Source organism: Apodemus sylvaticus, chromosome 21 (genome assembly GCF_947179515.1).
Source record: "Apodemus sylvaticus chromosome 21, mApoSyl1.1, whole genome shotgun sequence".
Taxonomy (NCBI): Eukaryota; Metazoa; Chordata; class Mammalia; order Rodentia; family Muridae; genus Apodemus; species Apodemus sylvaticus.
The window spans coordinates 4,762,905-4,781,605 of record NC_067492.1 but is presented as its reverse complement, the minus strand read 5'-3'; the positions used below and the strand labels follow the sequence as shown (position 1 = coordinate 4,781,605).

Sequence of the window (18,701 nt, the reverse complement as noted above, 5' to 3'; positions counted from 1 at the left end):
TTTAAAATATATAAACTGGTTAAGGAAAAACAATTTAGCGGTTTTCTTATTTTTAAGGCAGCATCTCATGTAGCCCAGGCTGGCCCCAGACTCACAACGTAGCCAAGGATGACTCGAACTTGTGCTCTCTACTCCATTTCCCAAGTGCTGGAGTTACAGACATGTGTGTCCATGCCTGATTTATGGAGAGTGAACACAGGGCTTCAGTCATGCCAGGAAGGGCTCTAGCCACTGAGCGGCTCTCGGGCAGCTTAATGCAGTCTATTCCAGAAGCTATTTGTCAATATAAAAGTCCCCCAGCAACCACATATCATTGAAACTAAGATTCATATTTAAAGTGGCAGATTCTGGGGGTGTCCTCAGGGTGCCTTGTGGGTCCTCTGGCACACAGAGTACTATTTCTGTCACAGCCGAATGAGGCCACAGAGCAGACAGAAATTTGGTTTCCTAACCCTTTCTCCACTCTAGCTCATTAGCACTCACGCACCCACAGACAGACACAGACACACACTGCCGGTCCAAAGTCCATGTTTGCCTTGGCACGGGTACTAGGAAAGTCTGCGGAAGGGTGTGCTTGCCCCGGCTGTGAGTTTAGACAAGTCATGGCCCTTCTTATGGAAAAATGTCATCACCCTCTCGCCACCAGAGCTCCAAGCAGCGGCCAAAGAGCTGAGCGTCCGGCAGTCTGTCACTTGCGAAAGCTGAGTTCTAGAAATAATATTTACTCAATGGTCAATCCTACAGAAAACATAGCAAGGAAATTTGGAAACACAAATAGTAGTGTCTTTCCGCTGGGGACAAGGAAGAGAGGGGCGAGGCAGAGTGGATGCAGGACACGGTGGAGCAAGTTGCAGTTTCAGTCCTAGGGAGAGAGAGCCGAGGGGCTATCTCAAGTTCAAGGCCAGCCTGGGCTACAGAGTAAGACAAGGAGGAGGAGGAGGAGGAGGAGGAGGAGGAGGAGGAGGAGGAGGAGGAGGAGGAGGAGAAGGAGAAGAAGAAGAAGAAGAAGAAGAAGAAGAAGAAGAAGAAGAAGAAGAAGAAGAAGAAGAAGAAGAAGAAGAAGAAGAAGAAAGGAAAGAAGAGGGGGAAGAAGAGAGGGAAGGGAGGGGAGGGGAAGGGGAGTGGAAGGAGAGAGGGAGTGGGAAGGGGAAGGGAGTTGGGGAGGGAAAGGAAGAGGGGGTAGCAAAGGCCATCACTGGAGGGCTGCCAGGAAACACTGTTTTCTGGGGCTCCTTAACTGCAATGGTTTATTTCTGAACTTCTGACCTCTAGCGTGCACGTGCAGCCTCCAAAATCCACCCCTCCAACACTCGTGTACTTCCTCATACACATGCAGCTACACACACACATGCCATCCCAGCACATATGCATCGCCACACAAACATACACACACACACACACATACACATGCACCTCCAGACACACATGCCACCCACACACACATGCACTCCCCTCCACACCTACACACACATGCACACACACACACACACACACACACACACGCACCTCCACACACATGCACCCCTCCCACACACAAAGAATTGGAAATAGAGAGTTTGGAGCATGGTGGCTGTGAGCGGTGGGTCAGCAAGAAAAGCTCAGCACTCCAAGTAAATGCTTGGGTTTTTGTTTTGTTTTGTTCTGAAGAGCAAAGGTCCCTGTGCCTGAGGTCACTTCCCTCCCACTGTGCCCTTTGACACCTCCACTTTCATCCAAACACACCCAAGCCAGAGTCTGGGGACCAGCGCCTCCTGTCACCCTCTCCCAGCTCCAGGAAGTCACATTAACCCCTAGTGAACACTGTCAGGTCAAGACAAGTACAAGATAAGAGTTGTGACCATTCCTATTGAAGATGGGAGACTTTCTTTTTCATGCCAGGGTGACTGTGTGCAGCCTGTCATGATGGGACCTTTCTCCTGTGGGATCCTGGGCCACACCAATAGAAGGGGCAGAGGCTACACTTCTGTGGGAGGCATCTGCCCCAAGGCACCAAGCCCTCCAGCAGGAGGACCAGAAGCTTGCCCTGGTTCTGGATGAAGCCACTGAGCTATGGGCTCCTTTCTGTCTGAGATCTTAGTAGCTAAGCCCCTGCATCTTCTGGTCCCTTGGTGAGCAGAGACTCACCTGCTGCTATGGAAGTCTCCAGCCTGGGAGCAGGGCTTGATTTCAGGTCCAGTTCCAACAGTGCCCCCTGGTGGGCAGGTGCTCTCATGACTCCGGAGTTCAGCCCCCTCTCTACCTGTCTGGGCTGCACCACCGGAAGTGAGTTCTTCCGTGCAAACTTCTGTCAAAGCCCCTCCCAGAGAGCTGCTTTCCTGAGGCTGCCTTCCCAGTTAGTGTGCAGCCCAATTCGGGCCACCCTCCTCCTCTCTGTATCTCAACACCTGTCTTCTGACCCATGGTCCAACACAATGAGCTCACATACATCTGGGCTCCCGTGGAGAGTTCTGTGACCACCTCCTTGCCCCACTCCAGCATTGTCTTGAACAGCCCGGTTTGGAGGTTTGTATTCCCACGGAAGGAAATCCCACTGGCAACCAACCCTCAGCTATGAGGCAGGTTACCATACTCAGTGATACATTTTCATCTCCCTGCACCCTAAGCGCCTTCTCATTGGCTGAAGCTCAGTAAGACATACCAAAACTTGGTGTGTGGAAACAGAAGGCTCCTGAGGGACTCTGTTCTGGAGAACTTGACCATGGAGTTCAGATGGGGAGGAGTTACACAATTTCTTTTTTCGATTTCTCTCTTTTCTTCTATCCTTCACGCCTTCCTTCCTGATCTCACTTTCTACAGAGTTTCTAGCCCAGGCTATGTAGCCAAGGATGACTTTAAACGTCTGCTTCTGCTGCCTCCACCACACGAGTGCTGACATCACAGACATGCACTGCCTGTTTCTGTGATGTTGAGAGTCAAATGCAGAGTGTCCTGCATGCTACACATGTGCTCTGTCAATGGAGCTATAGTCTCCACTCTGTTTCTTACAAATCTGTCTGACAGGGTCCCTGAGGACACTTGAAGTTAGAGGTGATCTCCATCTCGACCAGCTACCCAGCTGGCATTTCCCACTGGCTACCTTGGACCTGGGAGCCCTGCCGCAGACCCTCTGCCAGCTGCTCAGGTGCCGTTGTCCTGGCTCCAGGAAGACGGGCTGGGCCAGGCAATTCCTAAGTCTGCTTCACTCAAGCCACTGAGAGCCTGCAAGATCCTGATGGGGAGTTTTATGGGAGAGGGATGTTGTGAGGGCTGGAGCGGGACTTAACGCTGTCCTTTGAGCTCACCTGACTCAGAGCCAAACCACCAGGACCTCATGCTTTTGTAGGGAAGGTGTGTGTGTGTGTGTGTGTGTGTGTGTGTGTGTGTGAGTGTGTGTGTGGTGCCGTATCATATACCCTGTTGCTGTTGTTGCTTTATCTGTATGGGGTTTTTGTCTGAATATATACATGTGTGTGTGTGTGTGTGTGTGTGTGCCACATGCCTGCAGTGCTTACAGAAGCTAGAAGAATTGAGAATCAAATGCAGTGTCCCACGTGCTAGGCATGTGCTCTGTCAATGGAGTTACAGTCTCAGCGATATTTCTTACAAATTGGTTTGGCAGGGTCCCTTGAAGCATTGGATTCCCTAGAACTGAAGTTAAATATCTTTGTGAGCTGCCAACTGGTGCTGGGAATTGAACTAGGGTCCTCTGAAAGAACAGTCAGTGCTCTTAGCTGCTAAGCCCTCTCTCCGGCCCTCATACATTGCTCGTTTTGTTTTTATTTCTTGCTTTTGTTTTGTTTTTGCTTTTTTTGTTTTTGTTTGTTGGGTTTTTTGTTGTTGTTGTTGTTATTGTTTTGAGATAGGGTTTATCTGTGTAATAGCCTTGACTGTCCTGGAACTCATCTTGTAGACCAGGCTGGCCTGGAACTCCTAGAGATCTGCCTGTTTCTGCCTGGGCACTGGGATTAGAGGCATGTGCCACCACAGCCTGGCTTCCTCGTTGTTTTAAGGCAGCACCTCTCATTGGCCTAGAGCTAACTCAGAGACCCCCTCTCTCCCCTTTCTCAGCGCTGGGGTTATGAGTGGATACCACTATGCCCAGCCTTTTATGCAGATCCTGGAGGCTCAAACTCGGGTCCTTGTAAGTGTTCAGTAAGCGCTTTCCCACCTGAGCCAGTCCCCTGTCTGCGGGGAAGGCTTGGTGGGGACATAACCTCATCGTTGGGTCCACACTGTGACTTTGGCAACTGTGACAGTCAAATGAGTGGTTAGAACATAGTGTGTCACAGGAGGAGTGCTGAGCCCTGATGTGAGTCGGGATGGGCGCAGTGTCACACTGTGACAGCCCAGCTAACTCCAGCTGCAAAGCCCTGCTGACTCCAGACCCCGCAACCACCTCTGGCTTGCAATTGGGTCGCTTGTGATCCTTCCCTACGAAGCCACCCTGGCTGTCCTTCTGGGATTCCACCGTGCATCAACAGAGGTACCTCCTCCCTCTGATCAGACTCAGCCATGTCCAGAGGCGCCTCTGGTTCCTCGGAGCCCTGAGTGGGCAGAGGTCTCACTCAGTATTTGCCATCCGGGAGGGCCCTGTCTCATTTCACAGGGAGGTGCCCAGCGAGCGGGTGGAGGCCGGGGCCGGGCCTCTCTGCTGCCTACTCTCACCTTACCTCTCACATCTTTTTCCTCTACTAGGCTGTGGAGAAGCAGTCATGCCTTACCTGCATCGGTCCCTGAGGCCACAGCCACAGCCAGTCCCCAGGGATGCCAGGACTATCCACTCCTCAGGGCAGAGCTTCGAGCAACTGAGGCAGGGCTGCCTGCAGTCCGGCACCTTGTTTGAGGACGCTGACTTCCCTGCCAGCAATGGCTCCCTGTTCTACAGCGAGAGGCCCCAGGTGCCCTTCGTGTGGAAACGACCAGGGGTGAGTAGGGTGCTGAGGAGGAAGAGAAACAGGGAGGGGGTATAGAGATAGGGATGCGGGGGGGGGGGGGGGGGAGGGGGAGAGGGATCCGCTTGGTCTGAAGAGAGTGGAAGGGAAGAGCCAATCACACATAAGCCCATGTTTTACAGGAGGCTTTCTGGTAATGTGCTGGCTAGAGACACCTTCACATGGTCCCCAGTGCATCTGGCCACAGCCTTCTGGCATTTCAGAAGCTCTGAGTTCCACTGAGTTTAGAGACATAGGGAGAGAAGGTCTCTCACCTATGACTTGCGAGCAGGATCAGAGCTCTCGCCCAAGCATAAATCTCTGGCCACTTGCTCCATCAGAACACAAAGACAAACTAGCCAGGGTGGGCAGCGATGGGTTAATGAGATGCGTGTGATGTACTCGGAGGCCAGCCAGCCTTGCCCTGGGACTTTTGGCCTGCCAGAGCTGAGGGGGGCAGGCACTAAGAGGCTAGCTGGATGCTAGCACAAGTTCCCAGGCAGTGTGTGACGTCTGGGTCCTAGGTAGAGCAGGGCTACTTATCCAAAGCAGCACAAACTTCTGATGTCCCTACGAGGCACTGGCCGGTGCTCAAGATGCAAGGTCAATATTTGCAGCACCTGGTTAGTCAGAGCCCTCGCTCCCTGTGAACCACGGAGCTGCACCCTCTGGGTGGGAGCAGCTGGTGTGTATGCAGGGAGGGGCCGTGTGCCAGCTGCTGGATCTAAGAGGTGACCCTTCACCTCCTCATCTAGAGAGACTGAGGCAGGTTGGGGCAGCACACGGGTGTCCTTAATACACAACGTTTTCTCACTGTTGGTCACTCTGGGCTTCTGTCATTGGTAGCTCAGAATCTCTTCTGTTTGTGTTTTGGGACAAGGTTTTTCTGTGTAACAGATCCATTGCTCCCCTGGATTCAGTCTGTAGACCAGGCTGGCCTTGAACTCACAGAGATCCACCCGCTTCTGTCTCCCAAGTGCTGGGATTAAAGGAATGTATCATCACATCCTGCCAGAATCTCATCTCTAAAATTCATTGCTTGGTGGCTAGAGAGATGGCTCAGCGGTTAAGAGCACTGACTGCTCTTCCAAAGGTCCTGAGTTCAAATCCCAGAAACCACATGGTGGCTCACAACCATCTGTAGTGGAATCTGACACCCTCTTCTGGTGTGTCTGAAGACAGCTACAGTGTACTTACATACATAAAATAAATAAATAACTCTTTAGAAAATAAAATAAATAAAATACAAATCATTTGTTTATTTACTTTTTAAAAAAGATTTTATTTATTTATTGTATGTAAGTACACTGTCATTGTCTTCAAACACACCAGAAGAGGGCATCGGATCCAATTGCAGATGGTTGTGAGCCACCATGTACTTTCTGGGAATTCAACTCAAAACCTCTGGAAGAGCAGTCAGTGCTCTTAACCGCTGAGCCATCTCTCCAGCCCTCTTTATTTACTTTTATTACATTTATTTGTGTATTGTGTGAACACATGAGTCCCACAAGGGTCATGCAAAGGTCAGAAAACAACTTGCAGGAGCAGGTTTTCTCTGTCTATTATTTGGGTCCCAGGGATCAAACTCAGGCCATCAGCCTTGGCTGTAAGCTCCTGCCCCTACTGAGCCTTCTCGTCAACGCTTATTTTCTTTATTTTTGTAGGTGGGCTCGCACACACCATAGCTCATGTCTGGAAGCCAGAGGACAGCTCTTTGACATCTTTTTTCTCTCGATACCTTGTGGTGTCTCGAGGGATCAAACTCAGGTCCTTAGGCCCATATGCAAATGTCTCTATTTTCCGTGCCACCCTGTCAGCCTTCAGATCTCATCTCTCTATAACTACCTCCTCCTGTTGCACATCATTGATGTGAAGGTGCTAAATAAACAGCACATCTGACTTATAGAAAACACCTCTGCAGACATCAGGGATCCTGGGGCGTTAGTTATGAAGCAGGAGGTTGTCACCATTTGCTTCCTACTGTGGCTACAAACACCATGACCAGAAACAACTCAGGGAGGAAGGGTTCTTTCACCTGACCAATTATAGTCCATCAAAGGTTGTCAGAGCAGGGACTCACGGCAGGAACCTGGAGACAGGAACTGAAGAAGAGACCATGGGGGAACGCTGATTACTGGCTTGCCTGCCCTGGCTTGCTCTGCTAGCTTTCTTACACAACCCAAGACCACTTGCCCAATGGCGTGCGTTGTGGTCAGTGACACTTACCACAGTGGGATAGGCCCTCCCACATCAGTCATTAGTCAATCAAATGCCCCACAGACCTGCCCACGGACGATTCAATGGAGGCAATTCATCAACTGATGTTCCCTCTCCTGCAATGACTCTAGCTTGTATCAAGTTGACAAAAACTAACTGGTGCTTACTGCTCTTTCCCATCCTGGACAACGAGCAGTTGATAAGTATGCATATACACGTATGTGTTTGTTTTAGATTGTGTAAATGTGTTGTGTGCTCACATTGGTGCACATCTGTGTATACGTATGTATTCACGTGTATACATATGTGTCTGTGTACACAGGTGGTACTAGCCTCCATCATCCTCATGGGAGGGTGTAGTATTGACTACTATTTTGTTGTCTTAATTTTGGGGGACAGCAAGGAGTGTTCAGTGATCCTGGCAGAACCTTGCAATGGTTCTCAGGGTCTCTCTGGGCAGCTGGAAGTCACTGTAAATTAGCTGGGTCTCCGCATGTGGCCCATGGCAGCAAAAGTGGGGCATGTGGGTGAATAAGGAGAGCTCTCTCTGCTCTGTAGGAAAACGGTCATGTTTATTGTGAAAAGCACAAGCCTTAAGGCACATAAAGGTGACCTCTGATAGCACTGCACTAGCCCTGGAGTCTTCTTAGGCCTGTTTCCAGCCCTCAGGGTTAGGACAGATGGATCCACGGCTGCTGCCCAGGCTGTGTGTGTGTGTGTGTGTGTGTGTGTGCCCAGCGGCAAGCAGCTGCCCAGGCTGTGGGTGCATTCCATCCAGTGAGGAGCAGCCGCCTGGGTCACGGACTGCAGGTACAGTTCATCCAGTCCTGGGAATTGCTGAAAATCAAGATCTTGAGAAATCGTTCTCAAGGCGCGAATTCCTCCTCCCACGAGAGTCACAGCGTGACCTGGTCACTTCTGGCCCTGGGCAGCTTCCATCTCAGGCTGCCACACACACACTCATGTTTGCTGTGCTTCCTGATTAGGAAAGGTTGGAAGAAGTTTCTCTAGAAGCTTCTGGGAGCAGACTTACTGGGGCCATGGATCTCAATAGATATACTCTCAATGCATGCATGTATATATGTATGTATTTTGTGCTCACACGTGCATATTTATAAGTGTGCTATGCATGCCTATGTGCATGTGATACACATGTATATTTACAAGTTCTGTGTATGTGTGTGGCTCTGTGTTCATGTGGTCTGTGTGTCTGTGTCTGTGTGCACACATGTCTGTTTGCATGTATTCTGTGCATGTGAGTTGTTGTATGTGCACTTACATGCAAAAATATGCTATAGACCCGGGCCCTCACATCTCTGCTATATGTGAGAGTCTGGCCTAGGGACCTCTTGGTATAGCAGAAGGCCTGGTGTGTAGGTTCAGCGAGCACCAGGACCCTGGGTGTTCCCAGATGCTGGCCCCCTCTGCTCCCCACTCTCAGCTTGCCTGGCTCTTGTCCTCTTCACAGTCTGTGCTCTCTCCGTCCTGCTGAGGCCGTCCTGCTCCTCTAGGACTTGCTCATGATTTCAGGCCAGCTGGCAGAGCCCTCTGCACCGCACTGTGGCCATGCCCTACCCAGTGGTCCTCAACCCGTGGGTCGTCACTCCCTCCGGGGGTGTCAAACAACCCCTTCACAGGGGTTGCCTAAGACCACTAGGAACGCAGACGTTTACAGTGTGATTCATAACAGTAGCAAAAACAGCTATGGGGTAACAACAAAATAATTGTATGATTGGGGGTGGGGCACCAGAGCCTGAGGAAATGCATTAAAGGGTCACAGCATTAGAAAGTCTGAGCCCCAGCCTCATACCTACACTAACACTGAGGTTGTGGGAAATTCCAGCCTTGAACCAACACTCGGCTGTTCCTTTAGAGCCTCGAAGCCTTTGTCTCTCTCCCAGAGTGGAGAAGCCCCTGAGTCTCAGCCTGCAGCCATAGAGGCTGTCATCCATCCCACTGATGCCCATCCGGAGCTGACCAATGCCAGGAGCTTCTGTCTACAGGCCAGGGCCCTGAAGCACAGCCCTCCATAGTGCCTGCCACGTCCCCCTTGCAAAGGTGCCCAAAATTCGGGTGCCCCTGCCCTTCCCTGGCTGAGACTGGGGCTGAATCACGCCCTATATCACCACACTCAGTCTTCAGTCTCCTATGCACAGCCTCCCTTTGTGGACTCTCTCAGAACTGGATCTGCCCTCTCCTGTGTGTGTGGTCCCTGAAAACACTCATCTGTTTCCTAGTCAGGGAGCCTGTTCTCTGCATTTGGCCCTACAGTCCGTGGTGAACCCTGAGTTTCCTCTTGTCCTGCTAATGTGGAAGTGTAAGGCCTGATGCAGGGCAGAGGGGGACAGAGAGGTCCGAGCTTCCTCATCCTCCAGGAAGGCTGTGGCTGAGTGCATATCTCAAACACGACAGGCCTCAGTAGCAAAGGCCAGGCTACTTTATGGGCTGCGGGCAGAGTGACCCTCCTTCTTGTCAAACACAGCTGTGTTTTGGAGACAGGGAACACAAAGCCAGTGTGGCATCAGAGGGGGTGGGCAGTTAGACTCACCCTCAGGTGGCCCAGGGCTAGAACCACGGAGTGGAGGGGGTGGGGCCGGGTGGCAGGGGACATAGCAGACTTCTGCTCAGGAGAGGACAGCAGATAAAGGCGACATTGTGCCTTGCTGAATAGAGAGGACCACACAGCCACCCTGTTCTGCTGCCTCATGGTCTGCCCTGGGCATGGTGGGTGGGTCAGTTAATGGTTAGACTCCAAGGCTGCTGGGGCTGAGCAAAGTACCAGAAGTTGTGCTCCTCTCTCTCTCTCTCTCTCTCTCTCTCTCTCTCTCTCTCTCTCTCTCTCTCTGTGTGTGTGTGTGTGTGTGAGTGTGTGTCTCTCTCTGTGTGTCTGTGTGTCTATCTGTGTGTGTATGTCTGTGTGTCTATGTCTGTCTGTCTGTCTATCTCTCTGTGTGTGTGTGTGTGTATGTTTGTGTGTGTGTGTCTCTGTGTGTCTATCTATCTGTGTGTGTGTGTATGTATGTTTGTGTTTGTGTGTATGTCTATGTGTCTATGTCTGTCTGTCTATCTGTGTATGTGTGTGTGTGTGTATTTGTGTTTGTGTGTGTGTGTGTGTGTGTGTGTGTCAAAGGTTTTTCAGGGGGGCGGGTGTCTCTGGGAGAAGCTGGCCTGGCCTCCCGAGTTCTCCTTCTGCCAGGCCTGGGCTTCTGGCAGAGCCAACAGCACAGCCTGTCCCTGAACCCTCCCCCTAAGGTCACATGAACACTTTAGAAACAAATAAAGACACACAGCCCTGACCTGGGAGGCTGCATTCCCCCCTCACCACCACCACTGCCACATCCCAGGGGCCTCATAGGAAGCTTTTCAGTCCAGCCCTGTCTAAGATGCCCTTGGCCTGATAGACTCCCCACTCCCATCATGCCCCTGGCTCCAAGCTCGGGGAGGGAGCAGGCACCTCAGGAGGAGGCAGGTACCTCAGGCTGTCAGAGGGATTGCAGCTGGAGCTACCCCAAGTATCAAGTTAGAGATTCCTGGGACTTTCTGTCCCCAGCCTGGCCGTTCCTCAGCCCAGCTTTCCCAACTCTGCTTCCTCTCTGATGTCACCATGATCTGTCTGCCCAGTGTCCTTCTAGGCCTCTGACTAGGCTCTCCCCCATCCTGGACCTCCACGGGGATCTCTCCTGCACAGGCTTAGGGTTCTGTTGACTTTAGCTTCCCCTAGGCCCAAGGTGAGGCTTCTGGTCCCGCATCTCACACAGCGCACTCCAGCCCTGCCCTGACAGTTGCCTGATGGTCTCTCTCAGAGATCACATGGACTTCCTCTCTCTCACTTGTGCTGGCCTGAAGTGCCAGGGACAGAGCCTGACACCCAGAAAGGCAGAAGAGAACAGAAGTAGGGGAATCACAAGTTTGAGGCCAGGCTAGGCTACATAGTGAAGCTCTGTCTCAAAAATCTTACAGAGAGAGACAAAGACAGAGGGGGGGGAGGGAGGGAGGAAAAAGAAGGAGGAGGAGGAGGAAGAAGAGGAGGAGGAGGAAGAAGAAGAGGAAAAGGAGGGAGGGAGAGAGGGGGAGGGAAGGAGGAAGGAAGGAAGAAAGAAAGAAACAAACGAAGGAAGGAAGGAAGGAAGGAAGGAAGGAAGGAAGGAAGGAAGGAAGGAAGGAAGGACGGAAGGAAGGAGATTTGGGAAAGGAGAAGGAAGAGAAAGAAATCAAGACTTCAACCTGTAGGACAAGCAGAGCTACACTGAATGTGGCAGTAGATTTATTCCAAGGTTAGACCAAATCCTCCAGTTATCACTACCCAGAAACAGTGTTCCTAAATTGCAGGGCCTGGGTCTCACAGTGGGGAAAGAACAAGCAAGATAGGCAGCAAGCCCCGGTGATGTGGCCCCAGCCGAAGACAGCAGCCTATGGGGTAATTGACGGAAATGAGATGACCACAGCTACCAGCAGGCTCAGACAGGAGGGTCCTAAGTTCAAAGCCAGCCTGGGTGACTCAGGAGTGCAAGGCCGGCTTGGACGACTTAGCGAGACCTATCTCAAAATGAGAAGTGAAATAAAGCTGGGGGTGTAGATCAGTGGTGAGGCTCTTGCTTAGCATGTATGAAACCCTGGATGCCAACCTCAACACAGGTGGACAGGCACACATGGCTGATCAGAGAAGGCTCACATTGGAACTATGTATTACCTCTGCCAAATCAGGGGTCCTCAGAACCCCACTGCACTGGTGTGGAGTAACAGGTGACTGCACTCTCCTGTTTCATGTCATGTGGCCTCATTCTTACGGAATGCAAAATCCTTTCTCATATACACGTATTGTGGAAAGTATTTACTCCCAGCCCGAGGTTTCTACCCCGCCTTTGCTATTTAAGTTCCCAGATGAAAGACACTCACAACCTTTATATTTACAATAAGCCTAACCCAACTCAAGACCTGGGTAGAGATCTACTCTCTATGCTATTAGGATCTACTTTCCTGTCAATAACCCCAGTTTATTGCGTACAATCTTTCATCTGGGCTGCTCTTAGCTCCACTGGCCATGTTCTCATGACTCCTAACCCACGGCATTATCTTCCTCCTCGCGGTTCCTCTCTGACCCCAAGCCCTTGAAGCCTAACCCCCACCCCTGTCTCTTCTGCCCAGCCATGGCTGTTGGCATCTTGATTTACCAATCAGAATGACTTGGGGACAGGATCACTTGGCATCCATACAGACTCTCTCCTTGTCTTTGAGGCAGCCAGCCTTGGGGCCGAATATTAGCGTTAGAAAACAATCAGCATTAGGCCAACCCACTACATATATGCATTTTAGAGAGGTGGTGGTGCACGCCTTTAATTCTGGCACTTGGGTGGCAGAGGTAGGAAGATCCTATGAGTCTGAGGCCAGCCTGATCCACATAGCAAGTTCTAGGACAGGTAAAGCTACATAGCGAGACCCTGTCTCAAAAAAAAAAAAAAACCCACTTGTTTTATATAATTTCTTTTGCTTTATAATATTTTATATGCAACTTTCCATGGTAAATTTCTACATGTTTGTAGTTATACACACAAAATATACACAATTACATAAAATACCTAATAAATGGGGTAATATGTAATAAACTGTACATACTACATGTGGATAAAATTCTGAGCGATATGAAGACACCCTTCTAGATGTGATGAAGATATAGAAAATCTACTGGGAAAAGAGGGCAGCTGGGCAGGGTGTGGAGATCCTGCCCGAGGTGCCAGACCACATGTTCATTACCTGGTGAAGAGTTTGCAGGCCCAAAGCTGGCAGTTCTCATGGTCAAGGACTGATGGGGACCTGCCTGTGCCTGGCCAAGGACTGAGGCAGGAGGCTTGGTACTTGACTGACATCCCACTTCCTCATTAGATATGGCGTGATTTCTATAGAGGAAAGTGATGGGGTCAGGCTCTCCCCTGGGCTAAGCTACGGACAGACTAAGCTGAACCTTGGAAGGTCAGAGCATAAACCCCTGGCAGCTTTGCCTCCTCCTAGCCTTCTGCAGGGAAAATCAAGTCCTTGAGACTCTGTCTCCCTGGGGGTGGGGCTGCCTGTCTCCCTTGGAGCAGGGCTATGGCTGTTTTAGGCCTTCCCTAAGATGTTCTCATTCCCCCAGGAAATTGTGGAAAACCCAGAGTTCATTCTTGGAGGGGCCACCAGGACAGACATCTGCCAAGGCGAGCTGGGTAAGTGGAGAGGAGAGGGGATGCTCAGGGATCAGAACTGAGAGCCACCAGAGCCAGAGCCACACAGGCCTCTGCGGATCAGGGCACAGGGCTGGGCAGAACAAGGCCACCACCACCTGGTGGTCTCCCTCCCTAGTGTGCAGGTGCCTTCCCCACATGGAGTCCAGAGGCTTCCCTACCCTGGCATTCCTGCTTTCCTGGTAACATTGTAGTTGTGCTCTGGACCTACCTAGAAGTCCTCCCTAAAAGCAGCACCTGATTCAGAGGCTCCCTGACCCTTTGGATCCCCAATGGTGGATCACGGTTTTATAGCTCAGTGACACCTACACTGTGAGCCTGTTCCCTGCCACGTCCTCTCCCTAAGATCACAGACTTCTGCTCCTTTTCCAGCGCCTTCCCAATGTTGCATATGAGGAACTGAGGCCAGGGAGCCAAGCAGTGTGTCCAAGGTCCCGAGTGACAGATGGGTAGTCAGATCGCAAAGCCATGTTGACTACAGAGACCGTTCTTCATGCCAGCACACCCAGGGGCTTTCATGTTCACAGTTCCTCCTACAAGGGACCCTGGCTGACCTCACAGCAGCATCAGGAAATAGGGTAAAACTAGGCAAAGTTTGGGGTTGGAGAGATGGCTCAGTGGCTAAGAGCACTGACTGCTCTTCCAGAGGTCCTGAGTTCAATTCCAAGCAACCACATGGTGGCTCACAACCATCTGTGATGGGATCTGATGCCCTCTTCTGGTGTGTCTGAAGACAGCAACAGTGTACTCACATAGAAAAAAATGAACAAATCTTTAAAACAAAACAAAATCTGGGCAAAACTTACTCTTACTGAATCTGCAAAAAAACAAATACATTATGAAATGTGCTAAAGAAGGAAGTGTATTGTGGAGACTGAGCTAACTGTGGTTAGAACAGACCATCTGGAATCTCAATGAGAACCTGAGCTGTCTTCACATAGAATGCCAAAGCCAGATTCACAAACTGGTGACAGTTAACTAGATTTAGAAAGAAAGAAAGAAAGAAAGAAAGAAAGAAAGAAAGAAAGAAAGAAAGAAAGAAAGAAAGAAAGAAAGAAAGAAAGAAAGAGAGAGAGAGAAAGAAAGAAAGAAGAAAGAAAAAAGGAGAAAGAAAAGAAGACATGCAAATGATATATTGAAGACAAATAATAGTCAATAGATAATATATAGATGATAGAAGACAGATAAATTGAAGACATAATTTACAGATTATAAAAAACAGATCATGTATAATAGATAATTAAATGATTAATGATGATAGATGATAGATATATATGATTGATAATACAGATAAATGATAGAAAGATAGATTGATAGGTAGACCATAAAAATTCAGGTCATACTAAATAGATATGATATATGGTTGGCAGGTGGTAGATAGTACAATTGATACACAAATTGTACATGGATGTCGATGAATGGATAGAAGAATGTGGATGGGTGGATGATACATTAGTGATGGCTATCTTTGTCAGGGTTCCTATTTCTGCACAAACATCATGACCAAGAAGCAAGTTGGGGAGGAAAGGGTTTATTCAGCTTACACTTCCACATTGCTGTTGATCACCAAAGGAAGTCAGGACTGGAACTCAAGCAGGTCAGGAAGCAGGAGCTGATGCAGAGGCCATGGAGGGATGTTTCTTACTGGCTTGCTTCCCCTGGCTTGCTCAGCCTGCTCTCTTACAGAACCCAAGACCACCAGCCCAGGGATGGCACCACCCACAATGGGCTATGCCCTTTCCCCCTGATCACTAATTGAGAAAATGCCTTACAGCTGGATCTCAGAGAGGCATTTCCTCAAGGGAGGCGCCTTTCTCTGTGACAACTCTATCTGTGTCAAGTTGACACACAGAACCAGGCAGAACAGGTGGATAGGCAGATGAATGAGTGATAGATGGACAGAAGATATACAAAGATACAGGGATAGATGGATTGATGGATGATGGATAGATGATGGGCAGATCGAGGATGGCTACCAGTCCAAGGCCAGTCTAGGCTACAGAGTGAGGTCCAGGCCAGCCGGTCTATTGAATAAGACCCTGTCACAAAAAAGGTGGGGGCGGGGGAAGAAGGAAGGAGGAGGAAAGCAAAGCAGGGGCAGGAAAGCAGAGGAACCTCCTTGGAGCTGTCGCTGCTCATAGCTGGACCAAGGCTGTCTGGAGAGGCGGTAGCCCAGGACTGCACGAGGCACCACTGGGTTGTTTCCCAGGCCCTTCCCCCACCCACTGCCACAGAGCTACCGTGACACATCGCATCTCCCTAGTCCTCTGAGACCTTATGAAGATGAGATGCAGTGGATCCCTGTGTCTGAAGCCAGTCAGCAAATACTGCCACAGTATCCAGGAGGCAACCTCAGAGCAGGCAGAAGAGCAGGCTGGGCAGGCAGAGGGGACAGAGGTATTTGCTATCACTTTATCACAGAGGTCCCCACCCCCCCCCCCTGGTATTGCTTTTTCTTGACTTCTGGGAATCAGTGGCCAAGAAAGTGTGATATTTATGTGACCTTCACTCTGCAGGCGACTGCTGGCTCCTGGCGGCCATTGCCTCCCTAACCCTCAATCAGAAAGCACTGGCCAGGGTGGTTCCCCAGGACCAAGGATTTGGTTCTGGCTATGCCGGGATATTTCATTTCCAGGTAAGGGAAACCTGAGTCCTGGGTTTGTTTGCAGTGGGAGGTGGCCAGGAGGTACTGTGTATAGTTTTGTGCTGTTGATAACCCTGAAAGCTTTGTGGCAGAGTGTATGAGCCGTGGTGCTGTGGAAATCATCCTGGAGGACTTCCAGAGGCAGCACGAGGTAGGGGAGGAAAGCATATGGTATCCTCAGGGAGCCATGGCTGCTCCCCTGGGGAGGCAGCACTCTCCTCATAAGTGGAATGGCTCCCTGACTGAGGAAGTGCAGGATGGAGCAATCAAACAAAACATTGAGAGACACAGCCACAGAAAAACAGCCAAGAGCTTGTATGACTGAGCGGCACAGTGACACTTGTGCTGCTGTGCTCTTGCTCCCTTTGCTTATCTCACGCCACCTACATAAGTACACACCTAATACACAGATCAGCACAATGTCAAACACATGCTCATATGTGTATATATTCACACATGTGTGCACACATACCTGTACTCATAAACACACATGTATTCTCATCCCTATGCAAATGCACACATGCTTCTGTGCATGTACACCATGCACATTCTTACTTTATCACACCAAGGGCTCACACACAGCATACACACATAAATGTACTAGGTCACATATATACACACACATATATATGCATATGTATGTCTATGTGTATGCATATGTATAGTATATGTGTATGTATGTGTGTAGTATGTGTATGTATAGTATGTATATGTGTGTGTCTAGCATGTGCATGTGTATATGTATACAAAGTGTGTGCTTGTATAGTATGCATATAGTATATGTATAATATGTGTACATGTATGTGTAGTATGTGTATAGTATATGTATATATTATATATGCATGTATAGTATATGTAGATATGTATGTATAGTATTTGTATATGTGTATGTATATACATGTGTATATAGTATGTGTATATGTAATATATGTATGTGTATATAGTATGTGTATGCATGTATGTATACAGTATGTGTAATATATGTATAGTATATGTATGTGTGTATATGTGTATATGGGTATGTGTGTATAGTATGTGCATGTGTAATATATGTACATGTATGTGTATGTGTATACTAAGTGTATGTGTGTATATAGTATATGTAGAATATGTATAGTATATGTATATTTAGGTATATGTGTATAGTATATGTATATGTGTAGTATATATATAGTATATGTAGGTTTATGTATGTATAGTATGTTTATATGTGTAGTATATATAGTATATGTAGGTGTATGTCATAGTATGCATATATGTGTAATATATATAGTATATATAGGTATATGTGTATAGTATATGTATATGTGTAGTATATATATAGTATATGTAGGTGTATGTGTATAGTATGAGTATGTGTGTGTATATGTGTGTATTGTAGTGTATATATAGTATATATAGGTGTATTATATAGTATGTGTATGCATAGTATATGTATAGTATATGTATGTATGTATAGTATATATAGTATATGTATGTGTCTATGTATATGTGTATAGTATGTATAGTATATATATGTATATGTGTAATATCTGTATAATATATATGTGTATGTGTAGTATATGTATAGTATATATATGTGTGTGTGTGTATATATGTATATGTACTCACCCACATATTCACATACACACATTCTGTTCCACATCCACACATTCACAGATGAATTCACCCACTGTTCTAGTTTCAGTCTCTGTGACAAAACAGTGGGATGGAAAAGTAACTTAGGGAAGGAAAAGGTTTATTTGGCTGACAGTTTCATAAGGCAGTCTTTAATTCATAAGGAAACTCATATTCCTTATGAACAATTCATAATTCGTCACTGAGAGGAAATCGGGGCAGGAACCACGGAGGAACGCTGCTTACCGTTTGCTCAGCGGTTCATACTAGCTTTCTTATGTAGCCCAGGACTCGCTGCTGAAGCTGGTGCCATCCACAGTGAACAGACTCTCCCACATCCATCACAGTCAAGACACCCCTCAGACATGGCCACAGGGCAACCCGATCTGAGCAGTTCCTCTATGGAGATGCCCTTAAATGACAGCCAAGCTTTGTCAGGCTGACAGCTGATGCTAACTAGGATACCCACATGATGCTTGTTTAAATGTATACACTCACATGTACATGTACATACACATACATACACATGAACACATACTTCATACACACACATGAACATACACATTCAGCTTCATAACTACATGCATGCATATAGGTGCTCACACCCACACACACACACATGTGCTTACACATGCAAACACTCAAAAGGATTCTCAGGTGCATTACCCATATGCCCCTCACTTCTATGAGCATGGCACACAGGAAAACCAAATCCAAACACATGCGTGTTGGGGCTCCACCTCTGTGGGCTGGAAAATGTGGGCTAGTGAAAGACCAAAGCTTTGGAAGGGTGAAAGTGTGAATAGAGACCAATCTGGGTGTGAACAGAGCTGAGCCTATATCCACCCTCCCACATCTGCCCACCTAACCTGGTGTCCTGTGGAGAAATGAATTAGCTCAGAGCACAGGGGTGTCTGCTGTGACTTCTCCTTTACCCACCTCTATAGTGACACAATCCTGGAATTGATTTTCATGCTGGGTGAAGGCCTAGTATATGGCCGAGTGGACAAAGCCCAGGTGACCTTGCTGTGACACCTGGATTACTCTACTATGACACCCAGATGGCCTTGTTGTGACATGCATGCAGCCCTGACATGG

At 48.7% G+C, this 18,701-nt stretch overlaps 1 protein-coding gene across 3 annotated transcripts in view; it reads left to right on the top strand.

Annotated features, from left to right (window-relative positions):
- Positions 1-4,691: 4,691 nt before the first annotated feature.
- The window catches only part of Capn9 (calpain 9), a 41,355-nt gene continuing 27,345 nt past the window's right edge, over positions 4,692-18,701 (top strand). For 2 of the 3 annotated variants that reach the window (XM_052166489.1, XM_052166488.1), the window contains exons 1-3: positions 4,692-4,904; positions 13,255-13,324; positions 15,859-15,977. In XM_052166489.1, the coding sequence (XP_052022449.1) occupies positions 4,692-4,904; positions 13,255-13,324; positions 15,859-15,977 (402 nt within the window). The remainder of the gene's footprint in view (positions 4,905-13,254; positions 13,325-15,858; positions 15,978-18,701) is intronic. The other variant, XM_052166490.1, reaches the window with a different exon arrangement.